Raw genomic sequence first — 22,778 nt, forward strand, 5'->3', positions numbered from 1 at the left:
TTTGCAGGTGACATGATTGTATATTTAGAAATCCCCATCATCTCAGCCCAAAAACTCCTTAAGGTGATAAGCAACTTCAGCAAAATCTCAGAATACAAAATCAATATGCAAAAATCACAAGCATTCCTATACAACAATAATAGAGAGCCAAATCATGAGTGAACTCCCATTCAAAATTGCTGCAAAGAGAATAAAATACTTAGGAATAAAACTTACAAGCAATGTGAAGGACCTCTTCAGGGAGAACTACAAACCACTGCTCAAGGAAATAAGAAAAGATACAAACAAATGGAAAAACATTCCATGCGCATGGATAGGAAGAATCAATATTGTGAAAATGGCCATGCTGCCTAAAGTTATTTATAGATTCAATACTATTCCCAGCAAGCTACCATTGACTTTCTTCACAGAATTATAAAAAACTACCTTAAATTTCACGTGGGACCAAAAAAGAGCTCACATAGCCAAGACAATCCTAAGCAAAAAGAACAAAGCTGGAGGCATCATGCTACCTGACTTCAAACTATACCACAAGAGTCCAGTAACAAAACAGTATGGTGCTCGTACCAAAACACACATATAGACCAATGGAACAGAACAGAGGCCTCAGAAATAACACCACACATCTACAACCATCTGATCTTTGGCAAACCTAACAAAAATAAGCAATGGGGAAATGATTCCCTATTTAATAAATGGTGTTTGGAAAATTGGCTAACCTTATGCAGAAACCTGAAACTGGACCCCTTCCTTACACCTTTTACAAAAATTAACTCAAGATGAATTAAAGATTTAAACATAAGACCTAACACCATAAAAGCCGTAGAAGAAAACCTAGGCAATACCATTCAGGACATGGGCATGGGCAAAGACTTCATGACTAAAACACCAAAAGCAATGGCAACAAAAGCCAAAATTGACAAATGGGATCTAATTAAACTAAACATCTTCTGCACAGCAAAAGAAACTATCATCAGAATGAACAGGCAACCTATAGAATGGGAGAAAATTTTTGCAATCTATCCACCTGACAAAGGGCTAATATCCAGAATCTACAAGGAAGTCAAACAAATTTACAAGAAGAAAACAACTCCATCAAAAAGCGGCAAAGGATATGAAAGACATTTATGTGGCCAACAAAAATATGAAAAAAAGCTCATCATCACTGGTCATTAGAGAAATGCAAATAAAAACCACAATGAGATACCATCTCACACCAGTTAGAATGGCGATCACTAAAAAGTCAGGAAACAACAGATGCTGGCAAAGATGTGGAGAAATAGAAACGTTTTTATACTGTTGGTGGGAGTGTAAATTAGTTCAACCATTGTGGAAGACAGTGTGGTGATTCCTCAAGGATCTAGAACCAGAAATACCATTTGACACTGCAATCCCATTACCGGGTATATATCCAAAGTATTATAAATCATTCTACATAAAGACACATGCACACGTATGTTTATTGCCACACTATTCACAATAGCAAAGACTTGGAACCAACCCAAATGCCCATCAGTGACAGACTGAATAAAGAAAATGTGGTGCATATGCACCATGGAATACCATGGGGCCATAAAAAAGGATGAGTTCATGTCCTTTGCAGGGGCATGGATGAAACTGGAAGCCATCATTCTCAGCCAACTAACAGGAACAGAAAACCAAACACCGCATGTTCTCACTCATAAGTGGAAGCTGAACAATGAGAGCATACGGCACAGGGAGGCGAACCTCACACACTGGGGCCTGTCAGGGGTTGGGCGGCAAGGGGAGGGATAGCATTAGGAGAAATGCCTAATGTAGATGATGTGTTGATGGGCTCGGCAAACCACCATGGTACATGTATACCTATGGAACAAACCTGCACGTCTGCACATGTACCCCAGAACTTAAAGTATAATAAATAATGAAATATAAATAAATATATAAATATTAATATATAATATAAATATATAAATAATAAATAAATATAAATAAAAATTATAGATAATAAAATATAAATAAAATATAAATAAATTATAATAAATAATCAAAAATAAAATAAAAAACCTTTCCACAAGGGAAACTCCAGTGCAGATGGATTAACTTGTGAATTCTACCAATCATTTAAGGAAGACACACTCAAAGCCTGCATGAAGTCTTCTAGAAAATGTAAGTGGAAGGAATAGTTCTAACTCATTTTGTGAGCACCACCACTCTGATACAAAAAAAAAAAAAAAAAAAAAAAAAAACCGGTAGGATATTACAAGAAAAGAAAACTATTGGTCCATATCCCTCATGAACACAGATGCCCACATTCTTTACGTAATTTTAACAAATTGAGTCCCACTACACCCTGGCCAAGAATTAGATGAAGAGAAACTAAGTTGAGAGGCAGAGAAGTATGCTGAAATACCAGATCTAGGCATCAGCCTCATCTGGACCATTCCCTAGAAATCTAACCTCAGAGAATCAGGATGATGATGATGATGATGATGATGATGATGATTACTATTTCTCTCATTTCTTGAGCACATACTATGTTCATAGTGTTCGGTGCTTAAAATACATAGTTTTTAATGCATCTCACTTAACACTCAGATCATGTAAAGTTTATATTATTGTTCTAATTTCACAGTTTAAGAAACTGAGACTCAGGAAGATTAAGTAACTCACCTGAGTAACTAGTAGACCTCTCATGAAAACTGAACCAGATCAGGATACAAAGAGCTAACAACTACTGAATGGCTGGCATAGGTCTGCCTGGCGTATTAGACATGTACTATCTTTTTAAACTCTTTGCCTGCTTACAAAAAAATAAACTCTTTACCTGCTTACTTATTTATGGATATGCAGCCCTGTAAGTAAACATTAAATCTCTGTTTGGACATTAAATCTGTGTTTCAGATCACAAGCATGCCAGATTCAAGAAGCTCATCTTTTAGAAAGGAAGGCAATTACCACCACACATGCACCGTTGTCTCCTCCCACTTGCCTGAGATGTGAGTGTCCTGGACAGGGAACCTCTGCTGGGGATCCAGGTATCAGACTCTGGCCTCTACTCCAGGTGTCCCAGCTCCCTACTGGGGAAGAACTAGGCTGACCTTCAATACCTGCTCACCTGTGACTGGATAGAACCTGTCATTGACTGAGTCATTTTATTTACCAGAACCTGTGCTAAGAACTACACACACGTCTTCTTAACCCTCACAGCATTGTTTTTGGTTCTAAATACAATGAGTGAGGCTCGAGGAGAGAAGATGATTTGTCCAATATCATATGACTGGGTAGTGGTGAAGTCAGCATTCAACTCCCAATCTGTCTGACTTTTTTTCTCTGTGTTTCATAATAAAGAATGGCTCTGTGTCTTCTGGAGTTTAAGAAGCTAAGTCTAGGGAAGGGCATGATGTATGGAGCAGATAAATAGTTAAGAGAGAAAACATTAAAGCACAAACTACATTGTGCAATGTCTACTGTGCGTGCCCATGGATAGGCCCATCCATGTCAGGTAGCTGCCAGCTCATGGAGACCATATAATAAAGAACATATAGGAGACCATATAATGTCCAAATTGAGACACATTTTGAGAGTGAAGGGGAATGTTTAAAATAATCACAGGTGTTAATTGACCTATAGCAGGACTGGATCATAAAAACTAAAATAAGAGATCACCCCACCCAAATCCCATTCTTGACTTCATATTCTAGAGACACAGGCCCTGCTGTCTTTCCACAGCTGGGACCAGGCACAAAAATCCGTGTTGCCTGGGTATAAGTGTTACATCTCTGGGGACCTGAGTACTAAGCAGTCTCCATCCCGTACTCTGAGATAGCATCCAGTCCTGCTAGGCTGTGGGCCTGTCCAACTTTGTGCTCATATTATATTCACAGGTCTGCCTTGGCCTTTGCCTTGCGGACGTTCTTCAAGATGATTTGCTCTTGCCAGGACCCATACCAGTTACCAGGACCCATCCAATTCTGCCCCTCAGTTTCCCTCCCGTGGCCCAGGTCCCACTCCTGCAGACAGACCCCTTTGACACAGATTCCTCACCACTAGACCAAGGTAAAAGTACTTCCCATTGGCTTTAAGTCTCCAGTACCCAAATTGGATTTCACCTTGCCCTGAACTTCACTTTCGTCACCACATTCTTCAGAATTTAAATCCTATCGTTATTATCAAAAAGAAGAAAGATAACAGGTATTGGCAAGGATGTGGAGAAGGGAACCCTGGTACATGGTTGCTGAGAATGTAAATTAGTACAGCCATTATGGAAAACTGCATAAAAGTTCCTCAGAAACTGAAAATAGAGCTACAGTATAATCTAGCCATCCCACTACTGGGAATATACCCAAAGAAAATAACATCAGTCTGTTGAAGACATATCTGCATTCCTATCTTCATCGCAGCATTATTCACATTAATTAAGACATGGAATCAACCTTTGTGACCTTCACTGGATGAACGGATAAAGAAAGTGTGGAATTTGTATATACACACAATGGAGTACTAGTTAGCCTTAAAAAGGAAGCAGATCCTGTTATTTACAACAGATGAACCTGGAGGATGTTACTTTAAGTAAGCCATACACAGAAAGACAAATTCCAAATGATCTCACTTACATGTGAAATCCAAAAAGGTTGAACTCATAGAAGTAGAGAGTAGAATGGTGGTTGCCAGGGCTGGTTGGGTAAGGGGTGAGGAGGGCAGAATGGGGGAGATATTGGTCAAAGGATACAAAGTTTTAGTTAGACAGGAAGAATAAGTTTAAGAGATCAATTGCATGCCATGGTGAGGATAGGTTAATGACAATGTATTGTATATTTGAAAATTGCTAAGAGAGTACTTTTTAGTGTTCTCACCACCAAAAAAATGAGTTAATACATATGTTAATCAGCTCAACTTAACCATTCAACAATGTATACATATTTCAAAACATCATGTTGTACACTATAAAACAAATAATTTTTATTTGTGAATTAAAAATTAATTAATTTTTTAACATAAATTTTTAAAATAATAATTTGAATCTTACCTTGCTGCAGTAGGCCGCCTGTCACAGTTGATCAATGCCTCCCATCCATGAGGCAGGTTCTTTTCCAGTAAGCCCTGTCTTGCAGCAGTTAATGAGACCAAGCCAGTCTCTTGCCTTTCTCACCTGGAATTCTAGAAAGACTCAAGAGAGCACTCAGTTGGGGAGAGTGTCCTCCAAGTGGATCAAGGAAGGCTGCACAGTTGCCCTGGCCTTTTGACCATCTGGCTCCTACACGCAGTCATATAATTCTACAGTCTGACTATATGCACCCTCTGAACCAGCGTTGCACCTCAGTTATAGAAATGCTGCAGTAAAGGCTGGGCGGGGTGGCTCATGCCTGTAATCCCAGTGCTTTGGGAGGCCGACGTGGGCTGATCACGAGGTCAAGAGATCGAGACCATCCTGGCCAACATGGTGAAGCCCCATCTCTACTAAAAATACAAAAATTGGCTGGGCGTGGTGGCACATGCCTGTAGTCCCAGCTACTTGGGAGGCTGAGGCAAAAGAATCACTTGAACCTGGGAGGTAGAGGTTGCAATGAGCCAAGATCGTGCCACTGCACTCCAGCCTGGTGACAGAGCAGGACTGTCTCAAAAAAAAAAAAAAAAAAAAGAAAGAAAGAAATGCTGCAGTAGAATGATACGGAATCTAACAGATCTAAGTTCAAATTTTGGATATACGATTTATCTGCTGCATGGTGTGAGCAACATCAATTAAGTGTGAACCACTTAATTCTCTTAACCTCTCTGAGTCTTCTGTTCTATCAAATGACATATTGACTGTGTTGTGAGAATTAATAACATTGCGTGTAGTACCCAGTGGGTCATCTGATAAGAGAGGCTGTTCAATAATTGGTAGCCATTGTTACAGCAATAGATTTGGTAGCATTTATACCACAGTGAGGTGTGTGGACTTGAGCAGATATCTAAGGAAAATAGTCTTCAATAAACGGTAGTTACAGAACACTAGTAAACATGAGTAGCATTTCTATAACAATAGCTCCCCCTTACCAGTGGTTTTAGTAACCTGCAGTCAACCATGGCCCAAAAATATTAAATGGAAAATTCCAGAAATAAACAGTTCATAAGTTTTAAATTGCATGCCATTCTGAGATTTCATTTCAGCAGGAAATCTCATGCTGTCCTGTTCCATCCCACCCAGGACAAAAATCATCCTTTGCCCAACGTATCTGCACTGTCTACACTACCTGGCTGTTAGTCACTCAGTAGGCATCTTGGCTACAGATTGACTGTGGTGGTATTGCTGTGCTTATATTCAAGGTCAGTAGCAACCTAAAGCTATGCTATAATGTCTGCATCACCCACCTCATTTCCTCTCATCATGTGGGCATTTTGTCATCTCACAAGGTCACAAGAAGATGAGTACAGTGTAGTAAGATATTTAGGGGGAGACCATGTTCACTACGGTATATTGTTATAATTATTCTATTTTATTATCATTAGTTGCTGTTAATCTCTTACTGTGCCTAATTTAGAAATTAAACTTCAAAACCACAATGAGATACCATCTCACACCAGTTAGAATGGCAATCACTAAAAAGTCAGGAAACAACAGGTGTTGGAGAGGATGTGGAGAAATAGGAACACTTTTACACTCTTGGTGGGATTGTAAACTAGTTCAACCATTATGGAAAACAGTATGGCAATTCCTCAAGGATCTAGAACTAGATGTACCATATGACCCAGCCATCCCACTACTGGGTATATACCCAAAGGATTATAAATTATTCTACTACAAAGACACATGCATACGTATGTTTATTGCGGCACTATTCACAATAGCAAAGACTTGGAATCAACCCAAATGTCCATCTGTGACAGACTGGATTAAGAAAATGTGGCACATATACACCATGGAATATTATGCAGCCATAAAAAAGGATGAGTTTGCATCCTTTTTAGGGACATGGATGCAGCTGGAAACCATCATTCTTAGCAAACTATCACAAGAACAGAAAACCAAACACCGCATGTTCTCACTCATAGGTGGGAACTGAACAATGAGATCACTTGGACTCGGGAAGGGGAACATCACACACTGGGGCCTATCATGGGGAGGGGGGAGGGGGGAGGGATTGCATTGGGAGTTATACATGATATAAATGATGAATTGATGGGTGCTGACGAGTTGATGGGTGCAGCACACCAACATGGCACAAGTATACATATGTAACAAACCTGCACATTATGCACATGTACCCTAGAACTTAAAGTATAATAAAAAAAAAAAAGAAAAAGAAAAAAAAAGAAATTAAACTTCATCATAGGTATGTGTGTATAGGAAAATCGTGGTGTATATAGAGTGTTTTACTGTCTGTGGTTTCAGGCATCCACTGGGGGTCTCGGAACAGATCCCTCATGGGTAAGAGGGCTCTACTGTATCTGTATCCAAGCCTTAGTTTTCTCTCTATTGGGTATATGGACTTGGATAAGATGCCTGAGGATGTAAAAGGCACAAAAAACTGTTTGGGAGGATACAAAGCAAGTTTTATTATGATACTGTTATCACCGTGTCACACAGGGATGTGGCCACTCAACCACAGGACCTGTCCCTCCTCTAAGTCTCAGTGGGAAAAAATTTCAGTCCCCAGGGGGAACTTCAGAAAGATACTCAGTTCACCAGCTCCAAGCCCGAAATGTCCTGGGAGCATTAAACTTTCTGGCTGTTTATTGCATCCAGTTCAGGGGTTCTGTGCTGCATTTACCACATGGACAGGGAATCCCCAGGGCTTTTCGGGGGCTAGAAATCTACTCTTCAACCCTGTTCTGATACAAATAGGACCCCTGGATCTGCCAGCTGCTGCAAACTAATACTATGGAGAGATATGAAAGAGATACGGCCTCTGCCTTCAGCCAGGCGGGGAAGACAATATGCACACAAAATAAACAAGGCTGGACCGGTCAGGTAAGGAGGCCAAGCTGGACCTGGAAGGGTGGGAGCTGAGGCAGCAGAAAGGATTAGAGAAGACATTCCCAACAGAAGAACAGCTAGAGCAGGAGGTGGTGGCATGCATGGCAACACTGAGGAAGCCAGCTAGCATGGAGGATCTGTGGCTCCAAGATGGGGGATCTCAACTGCCCAGCTAGCATGGAGGATTTGTGGATCAGAGTTGGGGGATCCCAGCTGCCCAGACCAGGATCCCTTTGGTGGTCGTGTGTTAGCATCATGGCTCAGAAGTCTCACGGAGATAAATGGAGAGTTACACAGACTTGAAAATTGGTTAGAACCAGACTGGGAAAGGCCTGGAGTTCCAGTCTAAGGAGATGTGAGACAAGGAATGATAGCTGAGACCGTATCTGCTGGTGGAGGTGATGAAGGGAGGCCCACAGAAGGCCTCTGCATGAGTCCAGGTCTGGGGTGTGGACTGGGGGAAAGGATGATGTGGGCGCCTCCTAGTTCTCAGCCCTCATCATCCTGGTGCCAGGGTTTGCAATCCTCACTGCTGACCAGTCCTTATCTCTTGAAAAGTTATCCCTCCCAATGTCCAAGACCCTGAGCTGCCCTAGGTCTCCTCTAACCTTCACAAACATTCCTTATCTGGGACATTTTTATCTTTCATCCAATTACTGGTGTTCCTTAAAGCACAGAACACGCATTTGACACATCTTCTTTTGCCCATTCAGCCTCAGTCAATTTTTCCAGCTTCCTCACCTTCACTGTCAGTCGTGGCTGTCAGCTCTAATGATAATGTTTTCAGCCCTGTTGTTTGGAAGCTCAGACGCTTGAGAATGCAACTGTACCTACTCTTTCCTCTCTCCACTCCTCCTTCCACCCAAGCTTCCTAGGATCTAAATTGCTTCCACTTATTAAGCAAATTCTATAAACCAAGTGTATTTCATGGAATCTTCACTATGGAGGAGATACCACTCCCATTTTACACATGAAAGACCTGGGAGGCTAAATGACTTGGGAGTAGGTGAAGAGGCTTAAGTGAGAGGCTGTGTGACTTGGAAATAGGAGAAGAGACCACTAGACTCCAGAGTGCTGATGCCTGAGACTATGCTCTAGGTATTCTCTAACGCTCTGGACATACCTCTGGCTCCCATGGGAAGTCGCCTGCCAACACAACCCTGTTGAGCTCAGCCCACCTCTTGGTGCTCAGGCACTGATGCGATCATGGGTCTCTAGCCTGGTGTTCCTGGTATCAAAGAACATCAGAGCTGGAAGGACCCTCTGGAATCCAACAGCTTCATTTTTTTTTTAAATGGGACTCTGAAGCTCAGAGAAGAATATGGAGTTACCCAAGATACCACAGAAAATCAGAGGCAGAGGCAAGATTAGTCCTGAGTTCTTCTGATTTCCAGACTCATCCCACTTATACTAAGCCCTTTTATTTGCCAAGTGATTTATATTTTGCAAAATGTCTTTACATACAGTATCTCATAGGTTCCTTGCCATAATCCTGTGCCTAGATGTTCCATCTCTATTTAACAGATGGGGAGACTGAGGCCAATGGAGGTGAAGGGACTTGCCGAAGGTCAAGCAGCTGGGTGAGTGACAACCATGGACACCCAGTAACAGCTAAGTTAAAAATGTGGTCACGAAGTGGCAGTTGTAAGGATTCAACACAAAATTTCACTTAGATCCAAGTATAAGAAACGAAGCCCAGACAGGCCTCCGGGAAAGTGGGAATAGCAAGCCAGGAACCAGGGCGGGCCTGTGTCTCAGGTGCTCAGGGTCGTGAGATCTCTCCCCTCTGCTGCCCAGCATGTCTTTTGTCATCTCTGGAAGACCTTCATTTTCTTCTCCTCCATCACCTCAGTCGCCCTGTGACCTTGGGTTGCCACCACATTACCTCTGGTTGACAGTACCCTAAGCCCCCACAGGTCATAATTAGATTTTCAGCAGAGGCATCTACTCATTCCTGGCTTCCTTGTCCTTTTCATCCAACTCAACAAAGGTTTGATTTAATCTGTGCAAGTTACTGTGCACGGTGCTGTGTGTAGCTCAGTTTCTGTCAATCCCAGCCTTCCTTTCCCAAGGTCAGGGACAGAACAGGGAAGTCCTTGTCTCTCCTTAATAGGCAGATCACCATGCAGAGCCTTGGCAAGAAAAACCACAGCTCTGTGTCTGAGTTCATCCTCCTTGGCTTCCCCAGTGAGGCACAGGTCAGAATGGCCCTGTTTGCCTTCTTCCTCCTCCTCTACCTCATCACCCTTCTGGGCAACGGACTAATCGTCATGCTGATCTACCTGGACTCACACCTCCACACGCCCATGTACTTTTTTCTCAGTGTCCTTTCTTTGGTGGACATCAGCTATGTCACTACCACTGTGCCCCAGATTTTGGTTAATATGGTGTGTCCAAGGAGGACCATCTCCTGGGGAGCTTGTGCAGCCCAGATGTTCATCTTCTTGGTCCTGGGCATTGCTGAGTGTGTCCTCTATGCCATTATGGCCTATGATAGGTATGTTGCCATTTGCTTCCCCCTTCACTATACCCTACTAATGAGCCATTCCACTTGTATCAAGATGGTCATTGTCTGTTGGTCCATTGGCATCACTGGGGCCCTGATCTACACTGTCTTCACCATGCATCTGCCTTATTGTGGCCCCTACAAGATAGACCACTTCTTCTGTGAGGTCCCTGCTGTCCTGAAGTTGGCCTGTGCAGATACATCTTTTAATGACAGGCTGGACTTCATCTTGGGTTTCATCCTGCTTTTGGTCCCACTTTCCCTCATCCTGGCCTCTTATGTCCGCATCTTTACCTTTATCTTCAGAATCCGCTCAGCACAGGGGAGGCTCAAGTCCTTCTCCACATGTGCTTCCCACGTCACCGTGGTCATCATGTTCTATGGGCCAGCCATCATCATGTACATGAGGCCGAGTTCCTGGTATGACTTGGAGCCGGACAAGAAACTAGCGCTTTTCTACAATGTTGTCTCTGCCTTCCTCAATCCCATCATCTACAGCCTCAGGAACAAGGATGTAAAGGAGGCCTTTCTGAAAATACTTAGAGTCAGAAGGACAGCTTAATGACTCAGGATGTTTCAGAGTTGACCATAGTCATGGGCAGACTGGATGGGCTCATTTGATATCATACAGGTACCTCACTTCTCACCAACCTGAGTCTTCCTGTGGCTGTAAGCAGTCAGAAGAGAGTGTGGCCACCCCTAACTGGGAAGTCCTCTATCATTGACTGAAAAATTTTCAGCTCCCACCACCCAAAGACTCAGTTGAGTATTGAAGGCAAAGGATTTCTTTACAGAGACTATGTCATTGTGGTTCATGGCCATTGCTTTTCCTGGGTTCTCTCCTTACCTCTGGAAGTTTATGTCAGTTCAGCATAATGGCACTCATATGTTTAACATGCACACGTGCTCTTTCCCAGTGTGAAAACCACATAAAGAGTCATTTGGGGTGAAAATTACATAAAAAGCAGGCAGATTATGCAGGGACATAGTCTTGCATTACTGTCTGACAAACACAAGTAATATTTAGCATTGCTTTTTGCACTAGGTGCCTATAAAATCAGAGCTAGAGTTGTTTTAGACATATATGTATAACAATATGGCTAATAACTAGTCTAGTCTGCTCTGGGCTCAGTTTATAGTACTGACTCTTACATGATCAGTTTAAAATTTACACTTTAAATCTCATTTTTGGGGGCAAAATATTTGAATAGACATTTCTCAAAAGGAGGCATACAGATGACAAACAGGCATATGAAAAGGTGCTCAACATCACCGATCATCAGAGAAATGCAAGTCAAAACTACAGTGAGATATCATCTCACCCCAGTTAAAATGGCTTTTATCCAAAAGTGAGGGACTAACAAATGCTGGTGAGGATGTGGAGAAAAGGAAACCCTCAAACACTGTTGGTGGGAATGTAAATTACTACAACCACTATGGAGAACAGTTTAGAGGTTTCTCAAAAAATTAAAAATAGAGCTACCATATGGTGCAGCTCCCAACTGCAACCCCACTGCTGGGTCTACACCCCAAAGAAAGGAAATCAGTATGTTGAAGAGATATCTGCAGTCCCAAGTTTGTTGCTGCACTGTTCACAATGGCCAAGATTTGGACGCAACCTAAATGTCCACCAACAGATGACTGGAAAAAGAAAATGTGGTACATATACACAACGAAGTAATATTCAGCCGTAAAAAATAATGAGGTTCTGTCATTTGCAACAACGTGGATGGAACTGGAGCTTATTATGTTAAGGGAAATAAGGCAGGCACAGAAAGACAAACTTCACATGTTCTCACTTATTTATGGGATCTAAAAAAATCTAAACAATTGAACTCATGGAATTAGAGAATAGAAGGATGGGTCTAGCAGAGGAGGTGGGGATGGTTAGTGGTTACAAAAAAACAGAAAGAATAAATAAGACTGTTTGATAGCACAAAAGGGAGACTATAATTAATAATAATTTAATTATACATTTAAATATAACTAAAAGAGTGTATTTGGATTGTTTGTAAAACAAAGGATAAATGCTTGAGAGGATAGATAATCCATTTTCCATGATGTGATTATTATGGATTGCTTGCCTGTACCAAAATCTCTCATGTACCCCATAAATATATCCCCCTCTATGTACCCATAAAAACTAAAAATTAAAAAATCTAAAAATTAAATAAATAAATGTCATTTTTATTTGAGAAAACAGATACAGGTTGATTATCCTTTATCAGATATACTTGGAACCAGAAGCATTTCAGATTTTGACTTTTTTTAGAGTTTGGAATATTTGTATTACACTTACTGGTTCAGCATCCCTAATCTGAAAATCCAAAATCTGAATACTCCAATGAGCATTCCTTAGAGCATCAAGTCAGCACTCAAAAAAAGATTTCAGCTTTTGGAGGATTTCAGAGTTTGGATGTTTGGATTATGGATAGTCAACCTGTATATACATTTCATAAAAGAAAAATATATGTGTGCATTATGCACATCTATATGCACATATCACTAGATACAGAGATAAATAACAGATACATAGAGATTACAGAAAATTATATGACAAAGATTTCATTTTCCCCTACCTAAAAGAAATATTTGTTGATATTTTGCCATGTTTAGTCTGTCGTTTTTTCTTTATTTTTAAAAAAGAATTAAATAATAACAGATAAAGTTGAAGTGCCTTTTGAACATCTCAAACTCCCCCAATCAACCACAATTGCATCCATAAGCAATGCATAGAACTGTTCCCGTGTGTGTTTACATTTTTTAAGTGGTAGCATGATGTCAGTATATTTCAGAATTTTTTTTTTTCTTTCTTTCCTTTTTTTTTTTTTTTTTTTTTTTTTTTTTGAGACGGAGTTTCGCTCAGTCACCCAGGCTGGTGGAGTGCAGTGGAGCGATCTCAGCTCACTGCAAGCTCCGCCTCCCGGATTCACGCCATTCTCCTCCCTCAGCCTCCTGAGTAGCTGGGACTACAGGCACCCGCCACCATGCCCAGCTAATTTTTTGTATTTTTAGTAGAGACGGGGTTTCACCGTGTTAGCCAGGATGGTCTGGATCTCCTGACGTCGTGATCCGCCCATCTCGGCCTTCCGAAGTGCTGGGATTATAGGCGTGAGCCACCGCGCCCCGCCTCAGAAAAAAAATTTTAACTCGCTCTGATATCTACTCATTTGATAATTATAGGGTAGCTCATTCTCTTTAATAAGCATTTGAGTTTATTTCATGTATCCAATTTACCATTGTTGAATATTTGTTTATTCCCAATTTTTCACTATTTAAATAATTCTACAACAAATGTCTTTGGGCATTTCTCCATATGTATGTATTTTTTAAAATCATAGAAGTAGACTTTGCAGATTGCAGAATCAAAGAAATTTCCGGTTTATTAGATACTCCCAAATGATGTTTCCATGTAGTTATACCAACTACACCTCTCATCCTCACCAGTGCTCGACATTGTTTGTCCATCTCAAACATTCTAATGTGTCTACCCATCTCATAGATGAAACTTGGCACCATTGTTTATTGTTTCATTTGCAATTCCCTGGTTGCTAGAGAGTTTAACATCTTTTCATGAATTTGTTGTTAGTATTGTGTAAGTGCAGCAGGCTCTGGGGTCAGACTGCAGGGTTTCAATTACAGTACTATTCTTTATCAACTCAGTGACGATGGGCAAGTAGCCTAACTTCTCTGAGTCTCAGCTTCCTCATCTGTAAATGGAAAGAAAATAGTGTATACATGAGATGGTTGCTAGAAGGAGTAAATGATATAATACATGTAAAGCGCTTTCTGTATTGAATAACAAATACTAAGTGCTCAATGAACGAGATATTGCCTTTTCTTAATTTGTAGTTTGTTATACATTTTGGACATTAATTTTTTGTCTATTACATGCATTGAAAATACCTTCTATAAGTTTATTACTGCTTTTCTTTATGCAAAAGTAATACATGTTTTAAAACATGTTTATGTTTTAAAATTTTGTAAAACAGAAATGAACAAAAAGAAGAAAATAAAAATCATCCATTATCTTAGACCTGGTGATAACAACTAACACTCCAGTGTTGGCCAGCTGCGGTGGCTCACAACTGTAATCCCAACACTTCGGGAGACTGAGGCTGGCAGGTTGCTTGAGCCCAGGAGTTTGAAACCAGCCTGGGCCACATGATGAAACCCCATCTCTACAAAAAATGAAAAATTAGCTGGACATAGTGACATGCTCCCAACTACTAGGAGGGCTGAGGTGGGAGGATCATCTGAACCTGGGGAGGTTGAGGCTACAGTGAGCTGTGATCACGCCACTGCATTCTAGCCTCGGGGACAGAGTGAAACCTTGTCTCAAAAAACAAAAAAAATCCCACATATTCCAGTGTCTGTTCTAGGGTTTAAGTTTTTAAATTGCTTTTATTGATGTTTTTGAAGAAATGTACATAACGTTCTTAAACAATGTATTTGTTTTCATGAATTTTGAACTGAATTATACAGAATGTATTCTTTTGTAACTTGCCATAGCCGCCCAACAATGTTATTTTAAAACATTTATTTATGTTTATTTATTTTCACTGCTGAAGGGTATTCTTTACACTTAACTTATGGTAAACAGAATATAATAGGATAGACTAGACAAGAATAGAATAGAATAGAAAGACTAGAATAGGATAGAATAGAATAGAATAGAATAGAATAGAATAATGACTTTTGATGAGTAGAATTCTTAATTTAACACAGATGAACTTATGAATCTTTTCCTTTATCATTATTAAGTGAACAAATGCTAAAGATTTTACTGAGCTCATTAACTCAAGAAGGAGCCAACAAGGTGTTAGGACTGGTTTCAAGCAAGAATCTGAAGTATAGAGATTTATATTCTCTGCTGAACAAACTTCATTTGCATTGTGATTAGTAGGAATAATTTGCATTGCTATTAGCATATTGCATTGCATTGCATATGCTGTTATAGAGTTCCATAGCTATTCTGTAAATTAACAGCTATACCTGCAGAGTTGTAAAATGCCTTAGTCCTTAGGCAGTCAATCAAAGGCACGCACTTTGGCTGCCTATCAGATAATCCTCAGAGAATCTGCTAGAAAACAACCAGCACTACACTGAGAGGGCACTAAGTATTTAATCTGTTTTGTTCTTTTGCAAGTCTTAGATGCTCTTTTTCTGACAATATTCCCTCCTGTGATCTTAATCTTCAAAGATTTTTTTTTTTTTTTTTTGAGACGGAGTCTCGCTCTGTCGCCCAGGCTGGAGTGCAGTGGCCGGATCTCAGCTCACTGCAAGCTCCGCCTCCTGGGTTTAGGCCATTCTCCGGCCTCAGCCTCCCGAGTAGCTGGGACTACAGGCGCCCGCCACCTCGCCCGGCTAGTTTTTTGTAGTTTTTTTAGTAGAGACGGGGTTTCACCGTGTTCGCCAGGATGGTTTCGGTCTCCTGACCTCGTGATCCTCCCGTCTCGGCCTCCCAAAGTGCTGGGATTACAGGCTTGAGCCACCGCGCCCGGCCCAAAGATTATTTTTGATCACAGAAAGACTGGTCTCATTATGTTTGGCCTTATTGTTTATATAGGTGTAACAAGAATGTCAACCATATAGGCTTTTATGAGTTTGCTTTGCAAATCTAGAGACATGCAGTACTGAGCAACTTCTAAAGCCAAAGAGTTAACCTCTAGTCTGAAAGTTTTCATGAAAAATCTCAAATTGGACTCTGAAAATCCACTATTATTTGCTATATCCCCAAATCCACTGAAGTTCTCACTGGCCAGGAAGTGATTCTCTTTTTTTCTTTTCTTTTCCTTTCTTTCTTTCTTTCTTTCTTTCTTTCTTTCTTTCTTTCTTTCTTTCTTTCTTTCTTTCTTTCTTTCTTTCTTTCTTTCTTTCTTTCTTTTCTCTCTCTCTTTTTTTTTTTTTTTTTTAACCTTGAAGCTCTAACTCAAATGAAGGAAGTGGTTTTCTTTACCATCTCTAAGGTCAGGATCTTGCCAGTCAAATAAAAGGCCAGTTTTTCCTGGGAAGGCTTTGTAGAGATTGGCCTACAAGTACACTTAACCCTGATTAAAATATGTTAATTCTCAAATAATTCTCAAAAAATTCTTGGCCACATAATTCATTTGACCAATATATCTGGGGTAAAAAGAAAGTTTCTATTGAACATGTGCTAATAACTATGTTGCTATAAAAAGTAAGGAGACTAACGAGCTTCTGAATGCTGATGGGTTCATAAGAATCAGATATAAGTTTAAAATGTTTCATTTTAGTTTACAAAAATAGGATCTACTTAATTAGTATTAGAGCTAGCTTGAGAGAAGAAAGGGGTTTTTCATATATCCATAAAAAATAGAACATTAAAAATAATAGCAACAACGATCTAAACAAATAACCTCATTGTTTCGTTCAACTCCATATCATTTACTCTGGTTCTGCTAAGTCTGGGTCAGCAGTCAGTATCATGGAATCTGCATGATATTAGGCCGAAAAAGAGTCACGGGAATCCTGACTCAGTCCACTCCGCACATCCGGAAATTTGCCTAAGAGATACCAGCTTGGAAGCCTGTACTCAAGCATCTATTTTTGAAAGAGCCAATGTTCAGAGTACCTTGTAAGTCCTTTCTGTGAGGCTCTGAGACTATCATTCTTTGTTGAAGACACAAATTCTAGCTTATACCCAAGCCTCTAGGTCAGCATCAGAGAGAACAGATGGTATCTGTAAATGACAAAAACTGAATGGATGTCTTTAATTTATTACAGCAGCCAATTACATCAGAATGGAGGGGAGTGAAGTTCTCTTTTGAGGTACAGTGCATAATTATTTCATAAAGGTTTGATCAATGTTTCCTTCATGGCTAAAAACAGTATTATGGGCAGTGAGGGTACAGACAAATCCCAGGGGCCTTCTCATGCAGCATACAATTTCTGGAATATTTACATTAATTATGCTTTATTTGTACAAACTTACTATAGGGAAAGCTGGAAGTTTCTTCTGATTGGATGATCATTATAGTTCTTATAATAGTGTTGAACTAAATAAGAAATATGGAACACACCAATCAGACCTAATTATTTCTGCCATCTCTATTTTTATAATATGAAAGAATAAATTTTTATGATTTTCCAGGGACACTCTGGGAAATCTCAGATAGTTTTTGGTAAAAAGATACCCTGAGATTATTTCATTTTTCTAAGTTTAAGATCTGATCTTGGGAAGGTAAAAATCAACATTTGATCACGTGCATATGATAGGCTCAAAGGTACCTGAGAATTAGTACTTGGTGACCTATTCTAATCAAAGTGTCAATAAAATGTTTCAAAATGGGCATAGAGGAAGGCAACATGATTATAAATTACCTTAGCTCTTTAATAGTGAATCTTTGTTCCATGTTGGTTTGTTTTTAATGTTCAAAGACATGAGCAAGACAACATATCACACAGAAGATTATTCTGGTAAGATACAGAAGCACTGCTCTCTGGGCAGCTTAGATGGAAAGTAACTGTAACCTTTACTACCCTTGTTAGAATGGTGATCATTAAGTCAGGAAACAACAGATGCCTGAAAATGTGGCACATATATACCATGGAGTACTATGCAGCCATAAAAAAGGATGAGTTCATGTCCTTTGCAGGGACATAGATGAAGCTGGAAACCATCATTCTCAGCAAACTAACACAGGAACAGAAAACCAAACACCGCATGTTCTCACTCATAAGTGGAAGTTGAATGATGAGAACACATGGACACAGGGAGGGGAACATCACACACGGGGGCCTGTCAGTGGGTGGGGACTAAGGGAGGGATAGTATTAGGAGAAATACCTAATGTAGATGACGGGTTGATGGGTGCAGCAAACCTCCATGATGCGTGTATACCTATGTAAAAAACCTGCACGTTCTGCACATGTATACCAGAACTTAACATATAATTTTTTAAAAGTCATAATAAAAGCAAAAAAAAAAAAAAAATACAAAAATTAGCTGGGTGTGCTGGCGCACATCTGTAATCCCAGCTACTTGGGAGGCTGAGGCAAGAGAATTTCATGTACCCAGGAGGGGGAGGTTGCAGTGAGCCAAGATCACATCATTGCACTCCAGCCTGGCCAACAGAGCAAGACTCCATCTCAAAAAAAAAGAAAAAAAAGGTACATGAAGGAGAAACGTGGATGTTTATCTTCAGGACTCAATTTAATATTGAAATTGCCTTAAAACTCTATTTTACATATCAATCTCACCATTAATTAAATAATGTTAATTGTTAATGCAAAAAAAATTAAAACAAACAAAACAAAAAAACCCACCTCTCCTGGATTTTGCAGGGCAGCATTGATTTGGGTAATTGTATTCTTTCACATAAAAGCAAGGTATTTTGTTACATGACACTAGAATGAATTTAATTTTTATGCTTTCGTAAACTCATATTTTTATTTGTTCTTTCATACTCTGCCTTCTTCCAGAAATGAGTCGAAGCAGCTGTTTTTCTGTATGAGTGAATTTGCTGATCAGAAAAAAGTCCTTCATCAAACCATTTATGTGGTCTGTAGCTAGGGAGTTATGTTTGCCACCTTGATGGGATTTGGAAGAGTGTGATCCTTAGGGAGCAAATTGCAAGGCTGGGAATGGGCTGTGGACATGAGCCAGAAGCCAGCCTACCATGGGGCCACTGCACAGCTGGAGGGAGCTTTCAGGGACTGGAGATTTTAGCTGAGAGTCCCTGACCCAGCCAAGCCTAGAATTCCCGACCTGTTCTTGAATCCTATCCTCTCTGGGATGCTATGCCCCAGGTATAACTTCTCTCAAGCTCTGTTCACATTGGACTTGCTTCACATCCTTCAAATGCACCATTTGTTCATTTATTCCCTCAGTATTGATTGATGCTTTCCCTGTGCTGCACACTATAAACATGATATAAATGACACTATCACTGTCCTCATACAGTATGAAGGGGGAAATTCAGGGCCATCTTCTTTCCTTCCTCTGCTTCTTTGCATACTCTGTTGCCTGTACAAGGATTGCCTTTCTCTGTCTTCATCTATCAAACTTCTATTCATCTTTCAAAACCCAGCTCAAATAATCCCTCTTCCCAGAACTCTCAGTGAAGAAGCATCAGTGGGGCTCTTCTCCGTGTCACTGCAGAATCTTGTGTGTGCCCTTATCCAGTCCTGTAGGACATTTGCACCCGTCTTCATTCCCCCAATCAGTCCTCAAGCTCATCATGGGCAAAGGCAGGGATCAAGTCTTATTCAACTTTTGTCTCCAGTGACCAGTAATGTCTGATACACCATTGGCAGCTATGAGTGTTTACAGAGCAATCTATCAGTTGGTGAAACCATGGCATAAACAGAGGGGAACGGGACGAGCAATTGTGGGGGGCTGTCATGAAGGAAAAGCTGGTAGATCAGCATGGAGTGCCAGGGAGGAGGTGTGCGGGGCATGAGAGCGGCTGACTGCAGAGGAAGGCATAACCAGGTTATCGAGGTTATCGAGGGAAGGCTTCACAGATTAGGGAGCATTGAGGTGCTACGATCAGGATTAGGTGAGGTTTTGAGGCATACATAAATGTTTTCCAGGCTGCATGCTGTGCAGGGCGTCCTGGGCTGAGGAAGCAGCATGAGGCAGAGCATCTAAAAGTGATTCTGGCTGCGTGGAGTCAAAGAACTGCAGGAAGGGAGGCTGCAGAGCTGGGCACAAGTCAGCTCAGGGAGGGCGTGGGTGTGCCCTTTCCCAGTCCTGTAGGTCACTTGCATCAGTCTTCATCCCCCCAACCAGGCCTCAAGCTCATCTACACTGAATATAATTAACATATCACAAACTATTTAACTGGGAGAGTTTGAGCTGTAGTTGACTGATAAAATATTATACTTAATAGTCATATAAACATTTACTAATTTTTATTTTGCAGAGGTCCTATTTTTGAGCCTATCATCTTTTTCAGGTCTCCAACATGTCTGTAGACTATGGAAGCTCAAGGACTCTGGACACTTTGTCTTCAGTGCCTAATGGATCGAACAGCCCTGGGGATGCCACCTGGCGGGGGGAGAGGACAATTTCTTGAGCTTCATCACCCAAGACCTGCCAGGGAGTCTCAGTTTTTTACCCCTGGGAAAGGAGGAGCGGTTGAGGAAAGATCTGCCCTGGGGCCCTCTCTGAGCCTCTGCCCCAGCTGAGCCTCACGCTCCCCAACCTGACCTGGGTTCTGGGGGAGGGCATGGCCTAAGTGTCCCTGGGGAGTGAGCCGAAGCTGCTGCAGGAACAGTCCTGGCAAGGGCCCTGGGGCCAACTGCCACTTAGGAGTGCCCTCTGAGTCTGAGGGGACTCAGACCCACCCCCTTCCCTGCAAGGTTATAAGCTCAGGACAGCAGTGTCCCCTGGCATTCTGGAGAGCAAGTAAGCCTACTGGCTGCCCCCATACCCCCAACATTGCCAGTGGGAGTTCTGAGAAGCAGCCCAGCCTGGTCTGCTGTTCCCGCTCACCAGCAGCCACCTGCCTCTCTGCCTCCATCTCTTTCCCACATCCATGTGAGTGTGTGCCTGGCTGCCTGTGTCTACTTCTCTTCCTTTCTCTGTGTCCTCCTATTTCTTTCGCTTTCTCTGGGCCTATTATTATTTGTCTGTCTCTCTTTCCCTTGCTTTCCATCTCTCCATCTGTCTTTTTCTGTTTCTATCGGCTGTCTCTGTGTGTCTCTGTCTCCAAAGTCTTGTCCCATCTCTCCCTCCTTTACCTGTATCTCTGGCTCTGAGGTTCTTCCACTAGGTCTTCAGCTCATTCCTTTTGCCTTTCTTTCTTCCTTGACCTCTCTGTATTTTGCCGTCTCTCAACCTCTGGATTTGCCGTCAGCGATGTCTCTCTCTAGCCATCCCTGATCTCTCCTCTTCCCCTTATCCTCTCTTATCCACAAGGCTTTTCCCCTTGCAGCGTTGCTCTGGGTCTCCTGCTGGAGCCTTCCCCACTGTCATGTCTTGGTTTCCCCCTCTGTGCCCAGCTCTCCCCAATCCAGCCTCCCATCTGCCTGCTTTTGGGCTCCTCTTCCAGCTCTCTCTCCTTGGGAGACTGGACTGGCCCTGCCTCTCCCCACCGCCCCACATCTGATCACTCCGGCCTCTCTCTGCTGGGCTCTTTGCTGGTCCACCTGCCTTTTTTTTTTTTTTTTTTTTTTTTTTTTTTTTTTGAGACAGAGTCTCATTCTGTCACCAGGCTGCAGTGAAGTGGCACGATCTTGGATCATTGCAACCTCCACCTCCCGGGTTCAAGCGGTTCTCCTGCCTTAGTCTCCCGAGTAGCTGGGACTACAGGCACACACCACCACGCCCAGCTAATCTTTTGTATTTTAGTAGAGATGGAGTTTCACCATGTTGGCCAGGATGGTCTCGATCTCTTGACTTCGTGATCCACCCACCTCGGCCTACCAAAGTGCTGGGATTACAGGCGTGAACCACCACGCCCAGCCCCGCCTGCCCTTTTTGCAGCTCTGCCTCGCTCCTGTGTCCCTCTCATAGGCCTCACACCTGCATCTCAGCATCACAGACATGCTTCCCTGCCTCCTGGCTCCTGGCCTCCTCTCCTCTTGCTTCCTTGTCTGGTTTGGTTCCTCTGACAGCCTCCCAGGAGGTCTCAGTGTCTCTATGCCTGCTTCCTTGGTCTTTTCCCCTCTTCTAGGATTCTTAGAATGAACATTCTCCCACCGTCTGCCCATCCTGGGCTCCCAGGTACTTCTCTTCCTGTTCCTCAGTTGTGTTTTCAGCATCTCCTTCTCTCTCTCCTGTCTGTGCCCTTGGGATCTGGTTCTCTGTGCCTCTCTCTGACTCATGTGTCTCTCTTCCTGCAGTGACCTCTCCATCTTTTTTTCATCAATCATGTCAGTCATTCTCTGCCTTTTGTTTTTTCTTTCTAGTTTTACTTGTTTCTTCTCTGGCCATTCTTGGTCTTGCAAGTCGGTGCTGATACTGGGGCATGGTGTGTGTGTGTGTGTTGTGGAGGGTGGAGGGGATGGGGGAAAAAGGGCTGTCAAACGGGGAAGGGAAGAGAAAACATATATCATCAGAACCTGACAGAATCAGATATTATTGCAACCAGTCTCCTCTTTTTTGCAGATAAGGAATGACTAACTTGCTCAGAGTCATGGCCAGTAAATAGCAAAAGTGAGAATTCAAAACCAGCTGCCTTTGGTCTTTTATCTCCTAGTCAGTGCTGCTGGAGACGAGATATGACAGGAGGAGAGAAATATAAGGATCCAAAGTAAGAAAAAAAAAGCCATTTTTCTCTGATTTCCATTACACCCTAGCAATGGACCAAGGCTGGCAACCCCAATCCATGCCTGCCCTGGCCAACCAGGAGCTAGAGGCTTA

At 41.8% G+C, this 22,778-nt stretch overlaps 1 protein-coding gene across 1 annotated transcript; it reads left to right on the forward strand.

The window, feature by feature from the left end:
* Positions 1 to 10,062: 10,062 nt before the first annotated feature.
* On the forward strand, positions 10,063 to 11,007 carry LOC104669064 (olfactory receptor 2G3-like). The gene has a single exon (XM_010371940.1). It carries the CDS (start codon positions 10,063 to 10,065, stop codon positions 11,005 to 11,007), a length of 945 nt encoding a protein of 314 aa, XP_010370242.1.
* The last annotated feature ends 11,771 nt before the right edge of the window (positions 11,008 to 22,778 follow it).

The sequence above is a fragment of the Rhinopithecus roxellana genome, chromosome 12 (assembly GCF_007565055.1).
Source record: "Rhinopithecus roxellana isolate Shanxi Qingling chromosome 12, ASM756505v1, whole genome shotgun sequence".
NCBI lineage: Eukaryota > Metazoa > Chordata > Mammalia > Primates > Cercopithecidae > Rhinopithecus > Rhinopithecus roxellana.